The 19,725-nt window shown below is 45.6% G+C and overlaps 1 protein-coding gene across 1 annotated transcript in view; it reads right to left on the reverse strand.

Moving 5' to 3' along the window:
- Positions 1–19,725, reverse strand: part of SEC23IP (SEC23 interacting protein) — a 196,705-nt gene that overhangs the window by 51,940 nt on the left and 125,040 nt on the right. The window contains exons 10-11 of the mRNA XM_075348129.1: positions 8,640–8,761; positions 8,321–8,464 (exon numbers count right to left, since the gene is read on the reverse strand). Of these exons, the coding sequence (XP_075204244.1) occupies positions 8,321–8,464; positions 8,640–8,761 (266 nt within the window). The remainder of the gene's footprint in view (positions 1–8,320; positions 8,465–8,639; positions 8,762–19,725) is intronic.

The following is a 19,725-nucleotide window of genomic DNA, read 5'->3' on the forward strand; positions in this document are numbered from 1 at the left end:
AGACTCTAAAGAAACGCTTAACATTTCTTAAAATGGAGGATTGCACATGTCACAGAGTGAAATATTTTGCCATCAATGTTCGATATGTTTGTGACAACAAAGAAATTGTTACCAAGACACTGGCAGTAAAAGAGACTAAAGGGTACTTTACACGCTGCGACATCGCTAGCGATCTGGTTATCGATGTAACACGCCAGATCGCACATACGATTTGCCGAGATCGCACATGCGACCGGCGCTACAAAAATGACCTATGTGCAATCTCGGCAAATCTTATCTGCGATCTGGCGTGTCACATCGCTAACGAGATCACTAGCGATGTCGCAACGTGTAAAGCACCCTTAAGGCTATATGCGCACTAGAAAATGAACTTTTCTTAAAAATTCGCACCCTCTGGCAGAATACCACACCCACAGCAAAAACCGTGGTAATAACGCCTTCAATGCAATAAAGTATGTTGAAAAAAATATATATATATGTGTTGTCATTTCCTTCTTCTTAGATAGATAATGGATAGATAGATAATTCACAGGTCTGCGACTAAAAAGCTGTTTGATTATTTTCATCTAATTTCCATGTATTTTGGTGTGCTGAAAATGAAAAAAAATATTGAAAAAAATCCTGGACGTCAGGATTTGCCACAAAAATGCAAAATTCTCTTCAAATTTAGTACATTTTTCATAAAAAATTTTTTAGGGTTTTGAAAGTCAAAATTACTATTAATTAATTCACATCAATGCATTGAAAATATAGAATGCCAAAAAAATATAACTTTCAAAGAAAAGAACTTTCAGAGTGAGCTAATGAAACCAGCATCAACATTTTGCAAGCTGAATGAGTGGGCTCTGACATGCCCGGGCTTGTTTCAATTGTTTTATCTTTGTTCTCGCCTGTTCACACTTTTTAATCTCAGTTCGTGTTAGGCTGCTTTCACACCTCCGGTTTTAGCAGAGCCGGCCGATCCGGCTCTAAAACCTATGCAACGGATGCGGCGACAAAACTGCATGCTTTGCATACGTTTTTAACATGCGGCCCGTCCGGTTTTTGCCGCTTGCGGCAGGCTACTGAGCATGCGCAGTGGAAAAAACTGCATGCGGCGGCCGCATGCATTGCAAATCGCGCCGCATCGGCCGGATGCGGCGCGATGCGGGGTTTTTTGCCGGACAAAAAAAACGTGCCAGGCAACGTTCCATCCGTCCGCTGCATCGGCTAAATCTGCCACATGCGGCAAAAAACGGACGGAACGCAAGCCCATGAGGCACAATACGGCACTAATGTAAGTCTATGCAAAAAAACGCAACCGGCAGCAAAAAAAAACAAAAAACTGTTGCGTTTTTTCTGCAAAGCGCCGGATTGTGCCGCACAGGAAAAACTGGATGTGTGAAAGCAGCCTTAGCTCTTCATATTCAACAGTGTTTCCCAAAATTAGCATTATGGCTCAGCGGAAGTGTATTACAGTCATATGAAAAAGTTTGGGCACCCCTATTAATGTTAACCTTTTTTCTTTATAACAATTTGGGTTTTTGCAACAGCTATTTCAGTTTCATATATCTAATAACTGATGGACTCCGTAATATTTCTGGATTGAAATGAGGTTTATTGTACTAACAGAAAATGTGCAATCCGCATTTAAACGAAATTTGACCGGTGCAAAAGTATGGGCACCCTTATCAATTTCTTGATTTGAACACTCCTAACTACTTTTTACTGACTTACTAAAGCACTAAATTGGTTTTGTAACCTCATTGAGCTTTGAACTTCATAGGCAGGTGTATCCAATCATGAGAAAAAGGTATTTAAGGTGGCCACTTACAAGTTGTTCTCCTATTGGAATCTCCTATGAAGAGTGGCCTCATGGGCTCATCAAAACAACTCTCAAATGATCTGAAAACAAAGCTTATTCAACATAGTTGTTCAGGGGAAGGATACAAAAAATTGTCTCAGAGATTGAAACTGTCAGTTTCCACTGTGAGGAACATAGTAAGGAAATGGAAGAACACAGGTACAGTTCTTGTTAAGCCCAGAAGTGGCAGGCCAAGAAAAATATCAGGAAGGCAGAGAAGAAGAATGGTGAGAACAGTCAAGGACAATCCACAGTCCACCTCCAAAGACCTGCAGCATCATCTTGCTGCAGATGGTGTCAATGTGCATCGGTCAACAATACAGCGCACGTTGCACAAGGAGAAGCTGTATGGGAGAGTGATGCGAAAGAAGCCGTTTCTGCAAGCACGCCACAAACAGAGTCGCCTGAGGTATGCAAAAGCACATTTGGACAAGCCAGTTACATTTTGGAAGAAGGTCCTGTGGACTGATGAAACAAAGATTGAGTTGTTTGGTCATACAAAAAGGCGTTATGCATGGAGGCAAAAAAACACTCATTCCAAGAAAAGCACTTGCTACCCACAATAAAATTTGGTGGAGGTTCCATCATGCTTTGGGGCTGTGTGGCCAATGCCGGCACCGGGAATCTTGTTAAAGTTGAGGGTCGCATGGATTCAACTCAGTATCAGCAGATTCTTGACAATGTGCAAGAATCAGTGATGAAGTTGAAGTTACGCAGGGGATGGATATTTCAGCAAGACAATGATCCAAAACACTGCTCCAAATCTACTCATGCATTCATGCAGCGGAACAATTGCAATGTTCTGGAATGGCCATCCCAGTCCCCAGACCTGAATATCATTGAAAATCTGTGGGATGATTTGAAGCGTGCTGTCCATGCTCGTCGACCATCAAACTTAACTGAACTGGAATTGTTTTGTAAACAGGAATGGTCAAATCTACCTTCATCCAGGATCCAGGAACTCGTTAACAGCTACAGGAAGCGACTAGAGGCTGTGATTTTTTCAAAAGGAGGATCTACAAAATATTAATGTCACTTTTATGTTGAGGTGCCCATACTTTTGCACCGGTCAAATTTTGGCTAAATGCGGATTGCACATTTTCTGTTTGTACAATAAACCTCATTTCAATCCAGAAATATTACTCAGTCCATCAGTTATTAGATATATGAAACTGAAAGAGCTGTTGCAAAAACCCAAATTGTTATAACGAAACAAGGTTAACATTAATAGGGGTGCCCAAACTTTTTCATATGACTGTAATTTGCCTGACAGTTTCTGTTACATTTGTGGTGAATATACAGTGTTGAAGCAACAGCTGAATATTACAGACTTTGTGAAAAAAGTATACTTCGCATATTTCGGACTAAAGCGTGGAGATCAAGATAAACCTTGGGCGCCTCATAAAGTGTGCAAACTGTGTGCGGAGGACCTCCGAAATTGGTTCAAGGGTAAGAAAAAAAGCTTTTCGTTATGGGATTCCTATGGTATGGCGAGAGCAAAAGAACCATAGTGACGATTGTTACTTTTGTTCATGCGATGTGAAAGGGTATAATTCAAAATGGAAGCATTCCATTTCATACCCCAATATTCACTCAGCAATTCGTCCCATCCCCCATGGCACAGATATACCAGTACCCAAGGCCCCTTCTACCTTGGATGAGATAACTATGTCCGATGAAGGTGGAGTCATACCTGAACCAGATGAATCAAGTTCTGACTTTGAAGATGATACAAGGCCAAAATTGTTTTCCCAGGAGGAGATGATTGATTTGGTAAGAGACTTACATCTTCCCAAAGATGCCGCTGAGTTACTTGGCTCAAAACTCAAAAGCAAGAATTTATTGTTGCCAGGAGTGTCTTTTTCATGGTTCAGACATCGTGAAGACGAGTTCGTTCCTTACTTTGCCCAGGAAGATAAGTTGGTTTATTGCATCAATGCGAAGGTTTGATGGGTCAATTCAAAATCCAATATGATTCAGCACAATGGCGTCTTTTTACAGATTCTTCAAAAAGCCTAAGTCTCAAAGCAGTTTTACTCCACAACAGTGGTTTTTAAGCTTCTATCCCTGTAGGTCATTCCGTACACCTCAAAGAAACCTATGAGAACTTGGAATTGGTTCTTCATAAACTTAAATATGAAGATCACGGTTAGCAAGTGTGCGGGGATTTGAAAGTCTTGTGCATGCTGCTCAGGCAACAAGCTGGGTATACCAAATACCCTTGTTTTCTGTGTCTATGGGACAGTCGAGACCGACAAAATCACTGGACCAAGAAGAATTGGCAGCCGAGGGTGCTCACAGTTGGTGAAAAAAAAAATGTCCTCAGAAGAACTTTATGGGAAGGAACCAAAGTTTCTCGACCACCTCTCCACATCAAATTGGGATTGATGAAGCAATTCGTAAAATCACTTCCAAAAGATGGAGAATGCTTCAAATACTTGGTCGCCAAGTTTACAGGACTCTCGGAAGCAAAATTTAAGGAAGGTGTGTTCTTCGGACCAGACATTAGAAATCTTGTAGCTGATCAAGAGTTTATCAATACCATGACGCATCCTCAAAAAGAAGGGTGGATTGCATTTAAAGAGGTCGTAGAGAAATTTTTAGGCAATAACAAAGACCCTGACTACAAACAAATCGTCGGACGAATGCTGAAAGCATTTCAAGCTTTAGTTGCCTGATGAGTTTGAAAGTGCATTTCCTCCATTCCCACCTTGACAACTTTCCTGAAAATTTGGGAGCTGTGAGTGAAGAGCAAGGTGAACGATTCCACCAGGACATTAAAGAGATGGAAAGAAGATACCAGGGAAGATGGAGCATTACAATGGACGCTTCAGAGAGACATTACAGATGCTACTCACAAGCGTAAATGTACCAAGAGAAGCCTCACAGGGAAGAAGAATCGATTTTAGTGAGTGTTAGTGAGCTCATTGCAGTTAAAAAAATGATTTTCATGAAACATTTGTAATTAAAAATTAATTTTATGAGTCTATTTTCATTTATTTTGAGGTATTGTCTTATTTAACATAGTTCCTTAAATTGTCAGAAAACGTGATGTCCTATGACAAAACGGAGGTCATTTTCGGATTCAGCGCACTCAAAAACAAAGATTACGTGGAATAACCAAAACAGCTCTCTATAATTTTTTTTGCAGACCTGTGTAATGGATCGATGGATCGATAGATAAATAGATATAAGCATAGATAGATAATGGATAGATAATGGATAGATAATGGATAGATAGATAGATAGATAGATGATGGATGATGGATGATGGATAGGTTGATAGATATTACAGCTTTTATTTCTGATGTATGTGTTTCCCCCCCAACAGTATGTGTGATACAGCAGTGACCCTGCGGGACCTTGGATCTGAGTTCTCGCAGGGTCACTGCCGGTCAGTGTCGTTACTCTATTACCGCTTGTGAGGCCCTGAAGTTCTCGCCGACCGTGAGAAGTGTCCTGAAGTTACCCCTGCAGCCTCGTTCACAGAACAAGTCTGCATAGAGTACTATCCAAATCAAAAAAGTCTGTGGAGCCGCTGTTAGGAGTCTCGACACAGAAACTAGCCAGATATCCCTCCGGGAAGGACCTAGCCAAGGAGTGGCTGCATAGAGTACTATGTCTCAGACGTCGCTGGATCAGTATGCAAGCGTCGTGGGACCTTGTGTGGATTACGTCGGACCTGGGTGTTTGGGGGTTCAATAAAGTGGTGAAAGAGGGGGCTTTTCTATGTTGTGTCATAGACGCTGCCATTACTAATCTTGGACTTAGTGGCAGCTATGGGCTGCCATTAACTACTTATTACTCCGAATGCCACAGCATCACAACAATCAGAAAGAGCCGGTAACACGCCGGGACTGTCGCATCTAATGGATGCGACATTCTCGGGACACCTGCGGGCTGATATTCTTGGCTGCGTGAGGGGGGGCAATAACCATGGCCCTCGCCCTCCCTAGCCTGAGAATACCAGGACCCTGCTGTGTGCTTACCTTGGCTAGACGGTAAAAATATGGCGGGGCCCACGTTTTTTTTTGGTTGTTTTTCATTTTTAATATGTATGTTTCTGATTTCTATGTGCATATATATGTATGTGTCTGTGTTTGAGTGTGATATGTGTGTATTTATTCTCTGCTCAATTTCCTCTTCCTCTCCTAGTGACATCACTTCCTTGCAAAACGCAGGGTAGTGATGATCACTATGTCTTGAAAACCACGAAATAACGCAGGAATAATGCAATGAAACGCACATAATTTGCTACCTGCGTTATTCCCTGCGGTATTTCATGATTACATTACAGGCAATGGTGTAAAATACCGCAGGTACCTGCGGAAAAGAGGTGACACAAACATACTTTTTGCTGCAGAAACTCAGCAGCAAAACCTGTAGGAAAAAAAAAAAAACGCAGTGTGCGCCCAGCATTTTTTTCTACCATAGGTTTTGCTGAGGAAGGACTGCAGAAAGGTTATGAACATTTTCTGCAGCAATTCATGCAGCAAAACCGCAGCAAAAACCGCAGCATGCGCACAGGGCCTAAAGCTCATCACACCAGCCAGTTTCCGCCTTAGTGGAAAAAGTTCTGCAAAATTATGAGCTCAAAAAAGAACAGGTTTTTATATTTTAACTGGCAATTCTTCACACGATAAGTACAATCAAACTGATGAATGAGAATAATGAACGTGAACAGCAGCTACAAGAGAACATCAGCTTCAGTATATATGAGATGGAGCCACAGTCCTGCTCCTGTAACTGAGGAACAAACAGAAACGTGTTGTGCACACGCTGCAGCCGGCAATAAGAAATCGTCTGTAGGAGGGATATGCTGGAACTCTGATTGGCAGAGTGAGGAAATTAGTTATTGCTGCCAGAACCCCTAAAATTGATTTCATCTTGAAGAGACGTGCTGGAGAAGGGGCAATTGTCGATCAAGCCACTCGGTGGGCCAGAACTTATTTAATAATTGAGTGATAGCTTGAGGTGAAACCTTTTCTTGTAGACATGGCCAACCCTCAGGTAACACTAAGTGAAGGTCAATGGACACAGGTGGCTGAATTGTAGGAATCGCTTCATCACCCATTTACAGTGACTAAAAAATTACAAGCTGAGGATTTAACTCCTAACATTTTCATAAAGGAGTGGAAGAACTTGCTGTTTTGCCTGTCCCAAAGAGGAGGTTACACTGCTATTAGGAAATAAAATTCTTCTGGCAGCTATGTATATTGACCCAAGTCATCATATATTGCTGGATGATCAACAGCTTACTAAAGGAAAAGAAGCTCTGACAGAGATAGCAGGTAGGGTGAGCGGCTACAGACGGCTAAGAGCAAGAGGACTTGGATCCTGCCAGTGCTACTTCTGCCATATCTTCAGCCTCATCAGATGAGGAGTTTAATTTTAAAAAGTATTTGGATGACATGGAGCAGGCAAAGCATTGCCACAGGTAAAAAGATCCCACTTCCATAGCAAACAGACTGACCATATTTCAGCAAAAAATTTTCACTTGCTTTCAAAGAAGTAGAAAAGTTAAATCGTTCATCAAAACTGACTGTGCTTGAGGCAATTCCTTTATACCCTGAGATTGTTAGAGATGTTGCCCATGTGGTCACCACTTTTCCACCAACCCAAGTTACTGTAGAGAGGTTGTTCTCTGGCCTTAAAATAATGAGGTCAGATTTGAGGTCATCTATGACGGGGGAGCTGATGGAGGCCATAATATTTCTCAGAACAAATTCATAGACCACACAAATGTTATTTCGTACATTTTTGTTGAAAACCGTTTTTCCCCACTTACTGCACAGTATATTTACAATTTATTTAATTTAAGTTTTTTTGTGTTCCAAATATATTTTATGTTCCATCTATAAATCAGCTGGATTATTGTATCATAATAAAGATTAAAAGCCGGATGTCACCATTTTACTACAGTAAATATATCACAAGCATGAGTCATGTATGAGGGAGTTGGAGTCGTGAAGTCGAAGTCAGGGAAATTGAGGAGTCTGAGTCGGAGGTTTGGCTTACCGACTCCACAGCCCTGAATTCACAAGACAATGGAAGGCAGTTCTGTCCTCTCTGGCCTGACGTGCAATATGTGGCCAGATATAAGGTTAGAGATCTTCCAGCTACGAAGGAAAAGCTCACAATGAAAGGAAATCCATCCGAAGGTATAGTTAGGCACAGGGGTTAATCTGTCAGTCGCTCATTGCACCCCACTGGGAAGAATCGATTTGATATGGTGTCTTGCTGTAGGCTATTGATTGAAAACGATAAAGTTTCCAAATAAATTATCACTTCATTGAGGGCCAGAAAACTAAATCTACTCCACTGCACGGGTTACACTCGTTATGTACGTGGGAAGCCAATGAAAAAAAAATGTAAAAAAGCTGCAAATTGTCGTGAAATATGTCGTGCAATGTCGTTACAGAATCCAACCCCCAGCTATTAAATCAGGACCTGAAGTTTAGCAGACAGAGAACTTACCAGAGACTCCATGTCCATCCTTTCCTTTTCCAGTAAAGTAGTAAATTCTGCCAGCCCAAGCGACCCTAGCGCCTCCTGCAGGCAGGGCAAATCTTCTTGTGACATGCCAGCTTCACTGGACTCTCTGGATTCTTGAAGGCAAGTCTAGAGACAGAAGGAGAATCAATGACCTGTGCCACTGATAGATGCCAGACACAGACGGGTGGGGGACAGTCAGGAGCCCAGGCCTTTCTTGTGTACCAGTTACTTGCTGCATTGCAACTCTGGGGTGAAGGATACAGTGAGGGTCAGAAGAGGCACTTTACCTGCCCAGACTAACCTGCTGTTCCACCGTGGATTCACCTTTCGTCACGGTGCTGCTATCAGTAGCGAGGGTTCGTACTGCCGGAGACGCAGTTATGTCGGTCTGGTTGGACAATATATCAAACAAAATCAAAGATCCTAAAAAGGAGGAGAAAAGGTAGCAGGATGGAGAGTAAGAATTACAGTCTTACATGAAAGCCCCCACCTCCCCATGCAATGAGAGTCCTACAGTGGAAATGACAGAAGACATGTCTGGCATACAGAGATTCTACAGCAGTGGTAATAGGAAACATAGCCATTACACAAGAAAATCCTATAGGGGCAGCAATAGGGTTAATCAATCAAAGTCCTACATAGGGAATGAAGGGAGTCATGGACGATCTTCAAAAAAGCCTTACAGCAGCGATAATGCAAAACAGGTCCCATTTACAAGGAAGTCCTAAATCGGCGTTAATGGGGGACAGGGTTGATCGGCGAAAAGGTGCTACAGAAACAGTAATTGAAAACAATGTGGATCTACATAAAGTCCTAAACCGGTGGTACTGGCAGACATGGTCATCAGCCATTGGCCAATTCACAAAAAAAGCCTACGCTGGTGGTAATGGGAGACAAGGCTGATCTACCAAAAATTTCTACAGGGGCAGTAATAGGAGTCAGGGTTTATCTATGAGAGTCCTACAGAGGGAGTAATGGAAGTCACCACTGATCTACAAGAAAGTCCGACAGCAACGATAGTGGGAAACAGGTCCGATTTACAAGAAAGTCCTACAGCAGAGATAATGGGAGGCAGGTCCGATTTACAAGAAAGTTCTACAGCAGAGATAATGGGAGGCAGGTCCGATTTACAAGAAAGTTCTACAGCAGAGATAATGGGAGGCAGGTCCGATCATTGTAAGATTATAAAGAGCTCAAGTAGAACACACCAAAAGTCCCCAAACGCTCGGGACATATCCTGAAGGGCCGTTTAATGGGTGTCATAACTGGTATGCATCAAGAGAAAAAAAAAAATCAATGGCACTATCCACTGGACAGTAAATAAAACCAATCTTCCTATCATGGGTAGAGGCAGGAACCTAGAATTCAATTGGATTAGGGTTAAGAAGGGGTGATCGCAGTGATGTAATAGAAACAGTAAAGCAATCCAAAGTATCAAAATGTATTTCTCACAGCACTCACCAGATATTCATTTAATTGTGACTATTTATAAATTGCAAAACAGGCGCAGAGATGAGCGTCCTGAACTGTAAAGTTAGTTGTTAGTACCAAACAAAGACTGTTAAACAAAATCAGTGTTTGAGTTTGGAGATCGAGAGCTTTTCGTAAGCAGACCACTAGATCGACAGGTCTGCAAAAAATTTTTTCGAGAGCTGTCTTGGTTATTCCACGTAATCTTTGTTTTTGAGTGCGCTGAATCCGAAAATGACCTCCGTTTTGTCATAGGACATCACGTTTTCTGACAATTTAAGTAACTATGTTAAATAAGACAATACCTCAAAATAAATGAAAATGGACTCAAAAAATTAATTTTTTATTACAAATGTTTCATGAAAATCATTTTTTTTTTAACTGCAATGAGCTCACTAACACTCACTAAAATCGATTCTTCTTCCCTGTGAGGCTTCTCTTGGTACATTTACGCTTGTGAGTAGCATCTGTAATGTCTCTCTGAAGCGTCCATTGTAATGCTCCATCTTCCCTGGTATCTTCTTTCCATCTTCTTAATGTCCTGGTGGAATCGTTCACCTTGCTTTTCACTCGCAGCTCCCAAATTTTCAGGAAAGTTGTCAAGGTGAGAATGGAGGAAATGCACTTTCAAACTCATCAGGCAACTAAAGCTTGAAATGCTTTCAGCATTCTTCCGACGATTTGTTTGTAGTCAGGGTCTTTGTTATTGCCTAAAAATTTCTCTACGACCTCTTTAAATGCAATCCACCCTTCTTTTTGAGGATGCGTCATGGTATTGATAATCTCTTGATCAGCTATAAGACTTTTAATGTCTGGTCCGAAGAACACACCTTCCTTCAATTTTGCTTCCGAGAGTCCTGTAAACTTGGCGACCAAGTATTTGAAGCATTCTCCATCTTTTGGAAGTGATTTTACGAATTGCTTCATCAATCCCAATTTGATGTGGAGAGGTGGTAGAAGAACTTTATGGGGAGGAACCAAAGTTTCTCGGAGGACATTTTTTTCACCAACTGTGAGCACCCTCGGCTGCCAATTCTTCTTGGTCCAGTGATTTTGTCGGTCTCGACTGTCCCATAGACACAGAAAACAAGGGTATTTGGTATACCCAGCTTGTTGCCTGAGCAGCATGCACAAGACTTTCAAATCCCTGCACACTTGCCAACCATGGTCTTCATATTTAAGTTTACGAAGAACCAATTCCAAGTTCTCATAGCTTTCTTTGAGGTGTACGGAATGACCTGCAGGGATGGAAGCATAAAAACCGCTGTTGTGGAGTAAAACTGCTTTGAGACTTCTTTTTGAAGAATCTATAAAAAGACGCCATTGTGCTGAATCATATTGGATTTTGAATTGACCCATCAATGCAATAAACCAACTTATCTTCCTGGGCAAAGTAAGGAACAAACTCGTCTTCACGATGTCTGAACCATGAAAAAGACCCTCCTGGCAACAATAAATTCTTGCTTTTGAGCCTTGAGCCGAGTAACTCAGCGGCATCTTTGGGAAGATTTAAGTCTCTTACCAAATCAATCATCTCCTCCTGGGAAGAAGGGAATTTTGTTTACTTACCGTAAATTCCTTTTCTTCTAGCTCCAATTGGGAGACCCAGACAATTGGGTGTATAGGCTATGCCTCCGGAGGCCGCACAAAGTATTACACTAAAAGTGTAAAGCCCCTCCCCTTCTGCCTATACACCCCCGTGCTCCCACGGGCTCCTCAGTTTTGGTGCAAAAGCAAGAAGGAGGAAAAAAATTATAAACTGGTTTAAAGTAAATTCAATCCGAAGGAATATCGGAGAACTGAAACCATTCAACATGAACAACATGTGTACACAAAAAAACAGGGGCGGGTGCTGGGTCTCCCAATTGGAGCTAGAAGAAAAGGAATTTACGGTAAGTAAACAAAATTCCCTTCTTCTTTGTCGCTCCATTGGGAGACCCAGACAATTGGGACGTCCAAAAGCAGTCCCTGGGTGGGTAAATAATACCTCATAATAGAGCCGTAACGGCTCCGTCCTACAGGTGGGCAACCGCCGCCTGAAGGACTCGCCTACCTAGGCTGGCATCTGCCGAAGCATAGGTATGCACCTGATAGTGTTTCGTGAAAGTGTGCAGGCTCGACCAGGTAGCCGCCTGACACACCTGCTGAGCCGTAGCCTGGTGCCTCAAAGCCCAGGACGCACCCACGGCTCTGGTAGAATGGGCCTTCAGCCCTGAGGGAACTGGAAGCCCAGCAGAACGGTAAGCTTCGAGAATTGGTTCCTTGATCCACCGAGCCAGGGTTGATTTGGAAGCCTGTGACCCTTTACGCTGGCCAGCGACAAGGACAAAGAGTGCATCCGAGCGGCGCAGGGGCGCCGTACGAGAAATGTAGAGTCTGAGTGCTCTCACCAGATCTAACAAGTGCAAATCCTTTTCACATTGGTGAACTGGATGAGGACAAAAAGAGGGTAAGGAGATATCCTGATTGAGATGAAAGGGGGAAACCACCTTAGGGAGAAATTCCGGAACCGGACGCAGAACCACCTTGTCCTAGTGAAACACCAGGAAGGGGGCTTTGCATGACAGAGCTGCGAGCTCAGACACTCTCCGAAGTGAAGTGACTGCTACTAGGAAAACCACTTTCTGCGAAAGGCGTGCGAGAGAAATATCCCTCATTGGCTCGAACGGTGGTTTCTGAAGAACCATCAGCACTCTGTTCAGATCCCAGGGTTCCAACGGACGTTTGTAAGGAGGAACGATGTGACAAACCCCCTGCAGGAACGTGCGTACCTGTGGAAATCTGGCCAGGCGCTTCTGAAAAAACACTGAGAGCGCAGAGACTTGTCCCTTAAGGGAGCCGAGTGACAAACCCTTTTCCAATCCGGACTGAAGAAAGGACAGGAAAGTGGGCAAGGCAAATGGCCAGGGAGAAAAACCCCTAGCAGAGCACCATGACAGGAATATTTTCCACGTCCTGTGGTAGATCCTGGCGGACGTTGGTTTCCTAGCCTGTCTCATACTGGCAATGACTTCCTGGGATAATCCTGAAGACGCTAAGATCCAGGATTCAATGGCCACACAGTCAGGTTGAGGGCCGCAGAATTCAGATGGAAAAACGGCCCTTGAGACAGCAAGTCTGGTCGGTCTGGTAGTGGCCACGGTTGGCCGACCGTGAGATGCCACAGATCCGGGTACCACGACCTCCTCGGCCAGTCTGGGGCGACGAGGATGGCGCGGCGGCAGTCGGCCCTGATCTTGCGTAACACTCTGGGCAACAGTGCCAGCGGAGGAAACACATAAGGGAGTTGAAACTGCGACCAATCTTGAACTAAGGCGTCTGCCGCCAGAGCTCTGTGATCGTGAGAACGTGCCATGAATGCCGTGACCTTGTTGTTGTGCCGGGACGCCATTAGGTCGACGTCCGGCATCCCCCAGCGGCAACAGATCTCCTGAAACACGTCCGGGTGAAGAGACCATTCCCCTGCGTCCATGCCCTGGCGACTGAGAAAATCTGCTTCCCAGTTTTCCACGCCTGGGATGTGAACTGCGGAGATGGTGGATGCCGTGGCTTCCACCCACATCAAAATCCGCCGGACTTCCTGGAAGGCTTGCCGACTGCGTGTTCCTCCTTGGTGGTTGATGTAAGCCACCGCTGTGGAGTTGTCCGACTGAATTCGGATCTGCTTGCCTTCCAGCCACTGCTGGAACGCTTTCAGGGCAAGATACACTGCCCTGATCTCCAGAACATTGATCTGAAGTGAGGACTCTTGCTGGGTCCACGTACCCTGAGCCCTGTGGTGGAGAAAGACTGCTCCCCACCCTGACAGACTCGCGTCCGTCGTGACCACCGCCCAGGATGGGGGTAGGAAGGATTTCCCCTTCGATAATGAAGTGGGAAGGAGCCACCACCGAAGGGAAGCTTTGGTTGCCTGAGAGAGGGAGACATTCCTGTCGAGGGACGTCGGCTTCCTGTCCCATTTGCGTAGGATGTCCCATTGAAGAGGACGCAGGTGAAACTGCGCGAAAGGAACTGCCTCCATTGCTGCTACCATCTTCCCCAGGAAGTGCATGAGGCGCCTCAAGGGGTGTGACTGACCTTGAAGGAGAGATTGCACCCCCGTCTGTAGTGAACGCTGCTTGTTCAGCGGAAGCTTCACTATCGCTGAGAGGGTATGAAACTCCATGCCAAGATACGTCAGCGATTGGGCTGGTGTCAGATTTGACTTTGGAAAATTGATGATCCACCCGAAACTCTGGAGAGTCTCCAGAGTAGCGGTGAGGCTGTGCTGGCATGCCTCTTGAGAGGGAGCCTTGACCAGCAGATCGTCTAAGTACGGGATCACCGAGTGACCATGAGAGTGGAGGACCGCGACTACTGTAGCCATGACCTTGGTGAAAACCCGTGGGGCTGTCGCCAGGCCGAACGGCAGTGCCACGAACTGAAGGTGTTCGTCTCCTATGGCGAAGCGCAGAAAACGCTGATGCTCTGGCGCAATCGGAACGTGGAGATAAGCATCTTTGATATCGATCGATGCAAGGAAATCTCCTTGAGACATTGAGGCGATGACGGAGCGGAGGGATTCCATCCGGAACCGCCTGGTCTTTACGTGCTTGTTGAGCAGTTTTAGGTCCAGGACAGAACGGAAAGACCCGTCCTTCTTTGGAACCACAAACAGGTTGGAGTAAAAACCGTGACCCTGTTGCTGAGGAGGAACAGGGACCACCACTCCTTCTGCCTTCAGAGTGCCCAGCGCCTGCCGAAGAGCATCGGCTCGCTTGGGAGGCGGAGATGTCCTGAAGAAACGAGTCGGAGGATGAGAGCTGAACTCTATCCTGTAACCGTGAGACAGAATGTCTCTCACCCAACGGTCTTTTACCTGTGGCAGCCAGGTGTCGCAAAAGCGGGAGAGCCTGCCACCGACCGAGGATGCGGTGTGACGTGGCCGTAAGTCATGAGGAAGCCGCCTTGGTAGCGGCACCTCCGGCGGACTTTTTAGGGCGTGACTTAGACCGCCATGAATCGGAGTTCCTCTGATCCTTCTGAGGCCTTTTGGACGAGGAGAATTGGGACTTGCCCGCACCCCGAAAGGACCGAAACCTCGACTGTCCCTTCCTGTGCTGGGGTAAGTTTGGCTTGGCCTGGGGTAAGGATGTTTCCTTTCCCTTGGATTGCTTGATGATTTCATCCAATCTCTCACCAAACAAACGGTCGCCAGAAAACGGCAAACCGGTTAAGCACTTTTTGGAAGCTGAATCTGCTTTCCATTCCCGTAGCCACAAGGCCCTGCGTATTGCCACCGAATTGTCGGCTGCAACCGCTGTACGGCTCGCAGAGTCCAGGACAGCATTAATAGCGTAGGACGCAAATGCCGACGTTTGAGCTGTTATGGAAGCTACTTGCGGCGCAGACGTACGTGTGAGTGCGTCAATTTGCGCTTGACCCGCTGAGATAGCTTAGAGTGCCCATACGGCTGCGAAAGCTGGAGCAAAAGACGCGCCGATAGCTTCATAGATGGATTTCAACCAGAGCTCCATCTGTCTATCAGTGGCATCCTTGAGTGAAGCCCCATCTTCAACTGCAACTATGGATCTAGCCGCCAGTCTGGAGATTGGAGGATCCACCTTGGGACACTGAGTCCAGCCCTTGACCACGTCAGGGGGGAAGGGATAACGTGTATCTTTAAGGCGCTTAGAAAAACGCTTATCTGGACAAGCCCGGTGTTTCTGGACTGCGTCTCTGAAGTCAGAGTGGTCCAGAAACATACTCGTTGTACGCTTGGGGAACCTGAAACGGAATTTCTCCTGCTGAGAAGCTGACTCCTCTACTGGAGGAGCTGAGGGAGAAATATCCAACATTTGATTTATGGACGCGATAAGATCATTCACTATAGCGTCCCCATCAGGAGTATCAAGGTTGAGAGCAGCCTCAGGATCAGAATCCTGATCAGCTACCTCCGCTTCACCATACAGAGAGTCCTCCCGCTGAGACCCTGAACAATGTGATGATGTCGAGGGATTTTCCCAGCGAGCTCGCTTAGGCGGTCTGGGACTGCGGTCCGTGTCAGAGACCTCACCCTGGGATCTATGAGACACCCCGGGAGGACATGGTTGTACCAACTGAGGGGAACCAGGGGGCAATGATTCTACAGTGCCCATGGTCTGAGATACCGGTCTGGACTGCAAAGCTTCTAGTATCTTAGCCATAGTCTCAGAAAGCCTTTCAGTAAAAACTGTAAACTCCGTCCCTGTCACCTGGACAGTGTTAGCAGGTGGTTCCCCCTGGGCCACCCTTAGCAGAGGCTCCGGCTGAGTAAGTGCCACAGGGGCCGAGCAGTGCACACAATGAGGGTCAGTGGAACCTGCCGGTAGTGAAGCCGTACATGCGGCGCAGGCAGCATAGTAAGCCTGTGTTTTGGCACCCCTGCTTCTTGTGGGCGCCATGCTGTTTTCTCCCCTTAGCAACCTAGGAGGGTATATAGCCAAAGAGCAACCTTGCAGTACACAGTGTAAAGTATAGCATATAATCATATCATCTATAAGTACACTGCTGCACAAGTGGGGCCAGCACCTGAGGTGCTGCTTACCGGCCGCTCAAAGCGGTTGTGTGGCCACCAGAATCCCTGCCTGGGTCTCCCAGAGCTTGTCTCCCCTCTCCAGCGTCAGAAGAGCCGACAGGAATGGCTGCCGGCGTCCTGAGGAGAGGAGGGGGCCGTGGGCGTGCCCTAAAAAGTGCGGGAAACTGGTGCCCCACTGTGCACAGTGAGGGGGGAGGAGTATGCAAAGCCTGCTCCAGCCCTCAGTGCTGCCGTCCTGTGCAGCGTCCCGCCCTTCCCCTGACTGGCAGGTCTGGGGGCGGGAAGAGAATGAGACTAGGCCGCAGAAGCCGGGGACTATAGTTATAAGCGCGGCCGCCGTATAAGCGCGGTCGGCGCGGATGTCCCCGGCGCACTAACAGTCCCAGCCGCGCCGCATGTATAACAATGGCAGCGGCGGTCAGCGCGGTAGTCCCCAATACACTACACACCCAGCCACGCTGCAGCGAGTGATGGCACAAGTGCGGTCAGCGCCGCGGTCCCCGGCGCACTAACACACCCAGCAATGCTGGAGTGTTTCTGTGCGCGGTCCCCACGGGGACACAGAGTACCTCAAAGTAGCAGGGCCATGTCCCTGACGATACTCGGCTCCTTATCCAGCAGAATCCCCAGGGCCTGTGGATGGAGCACAGTCTCAGTGCCTGGAGACTGATAGGATCCCACTTCACCCAGAGCCCTAAGGGGGATGGGGAAGGAAAACAGCATGTGGGCTCCAGCCTCCGTACCCGCAATGGATACCTCAACCTTAACAACACCGCCGACAAGAGTGGGGTGAGAAGGGAGCATGCTGGGGGCCCTGTTATGGGCCCTCTTTTCTTCCATCCGACATAGTCAGCAGCTGCTGCTGACTAAGCTGTGGAGCTATGCGTGCATGTCTGCCTCCTTCGCACAAAGCATAAAAACTGAGGAGCCCGTGGGAGCACGGGGGGTGTATAGGCAGAAGGGGAGGGGCTTTACACTTTTAGTGTAATACTTTGTGCGGCCTCCGGAGGCATAGCCTATACACCCAATTGTCTGGGTCTCCCAATGGAGCGACAAAGAAAACAATTTTGGCCTTGTATCATCTTCAAAGTCAGAACTTGATTCATCTGGTTCAGGTATGACTCCACCTTCATCGGACATAGTTATCTCATCCAAGGTAGAAGGGGCCTTGGGTACTGGTATATCTGTGCCATGGGGGATGGGACGAATTGCTGAGTGAATATTAGGGTATGAAATGGAATGCTTCCATTTTGAATCATACCCTTTCACATCGCATGAACAGAAGTAACAATCGTCACTATGGTTCTTTTGCTCTCGCCATACCATAGGAATCCCATAACGGAAAGCTTTTTTCTTACCTTTGAACCAATTTCGGAGGTCCTCAACACACAGTTTGCACACTTTATGAGGCGCCCAAGCTTTATCTTGATCTCCAAGCTTTAGTCCAAAATATGCGAAGTATACTTTTTTCACAAAGTCTGTAATATTCAGCTGTTACTTCAACACTGTATATTCACCACAAATGTAACAAAACTGTCAGGCGAATTAATACACTTCCGCCGAGCCATAATGCTAATTTTGGGAAACACGGTTGATATGAAGAGCTAACACGAACTGAGATTAAAAAGTGTGAACAGGCGAGAACAAAGATAAAACAATTGAAACAAGCCCGGGCATGTCAGCTTGCAAAATGTTGATGCTGGTTTCATTAGCTCACTCTGAAAGTTCTTTTCTTTGAACGTTATATTTTTTGGCATTATATATCTTCAATTCATTGATGTGAATTAATGAATAGTAATTTTGACTTTCAAAACCCTAAAAGAAAAAAAAATTATGAAAAATGTACTAAATTTGAAGAGAATTTTGCATTTTGTGGCAAATCCTGATGTCCAGGATTTTTTACAATTTTTTTTCATTTTCAGCACACCAAAATACATGGAAATTAGATGAAAATAATCAAACAGCTTTTTAGTCACAGACCTGTGTTTATTGCTGTGCTCGGGGATGATTGGTGCTCGGCCCAGTGCGAGGCACATGCAGCGTTTGAAGCCTCGTACCGGGGCTAAAAACAGCATCAGATGTAATGTATGCAAAAAGAAAAAACACACCCTCCCTCTCCTGTAAGTACTCTGTCTACACCTTGTGCAGAATTATTAGGCAAGTTGTATTTTAGAGGATGTTTTTTATTATTGATCAACAACATTGTTCTCAATCAACCCAAAAGACTCAAATATCAAAGCTTAATGTTTTTGGAAGTTGGAGTGGGGTTTTTTAGATTTGGCTATCTTAGGAGGATATCGGTTTGTGCAGGTAACTATTACTGTGCAGAATTATTAGGCAACTTAATAAAAACCAAATATATTCCCACCTCACTTGTTTATTTTCACCAGGTAAACCAATATAACTGCACAAAATTTAGAAATAAACATTTCTGACATGCAAAAACAAAACCCCAAAAAATTAGTGACCAATATAGCCCCATTTCTTTCTGATGACACTCAGCAGCGACCATCCATAGATCCTGTCATTGCTTGATCTGTTTACGATCAACATTGCGTGCAGCAGCCACCACAGCCTCCAGACACTGCTCCCAGAGGTGGACTGTTTTCTCTCCCTGTAGATCTTACGTTTTATGAGAGACGACAGGTTCTCTATGGGGCTCAGATCAGGTGAACAAGGGGGCCATGTCATTATTTTTTCATCTTTTAGACCTTTACTGGCCAGCCACGCTGTGGAGTAGTTGGATGCATGTGATGGAGCATTGTCCTGCAGGAAAATCATGTTTTTTGAACGATACCGACTTCTTCCTGTACCACTGCTTGAAGAAGTAGTCTTCCAGAAACTGGCAGTAGGTCTGGGAGTTGAGCTTCACTCCATCCTCAACCCGAAAAGGTCCCACAAGTTGATCTCTGATGATACTAGCCCATACCAGTACCCCACCTCCACCTAGCTGGCGTCTGAGTCAGAGTGGAGCTCTCTGCCCTTTACTGATATGGCCCATCCATCTGGCCCATCAAGAGTCACTCATTTCATCAGTCCATAAAACCTTTGAAAAACCAGTCTTAAACCCTGTGCGCACTGGAAAAAAATTTTTTAAGAAAATTCCGCAGGGTCTGAAAGATTACCGCACCCGCGATAAAAAACCGCGGCAAACCGCACCCGAAAACTGCATGCGGTTTGCTGCAGTTTTACCGCGGTATTGTTCGCGGTATTGCCGCGTGCGGGTTGGTACATGTGCTTTAATGCATTCCATGCCTTCTGAGATAGAGAGTAGATAGATAAATAGACAGATAGAGGAGTAGATAGAAGAACAGATAGATAGACAGAGGGATAGACAGAGGGATAGACAGAGGGATAGACA

Source organism: Anomaloglossus baeobatrachus, chromosome 5 (genome assembly GCF_048569485.1).
Source record: "Anomaloglossus baeobatrachus isolate aAnoBae1 chromosome 5, aAnoBae1.hap1, whole genome shotgun sequence".
Classification (NCBI taxonomy): Eukaryota; Metazoa; Chordata; class Amphibia; order Anura; family Aromobatidae; genus Anomaloglossus; species Anomaloglossus baeobatrachus.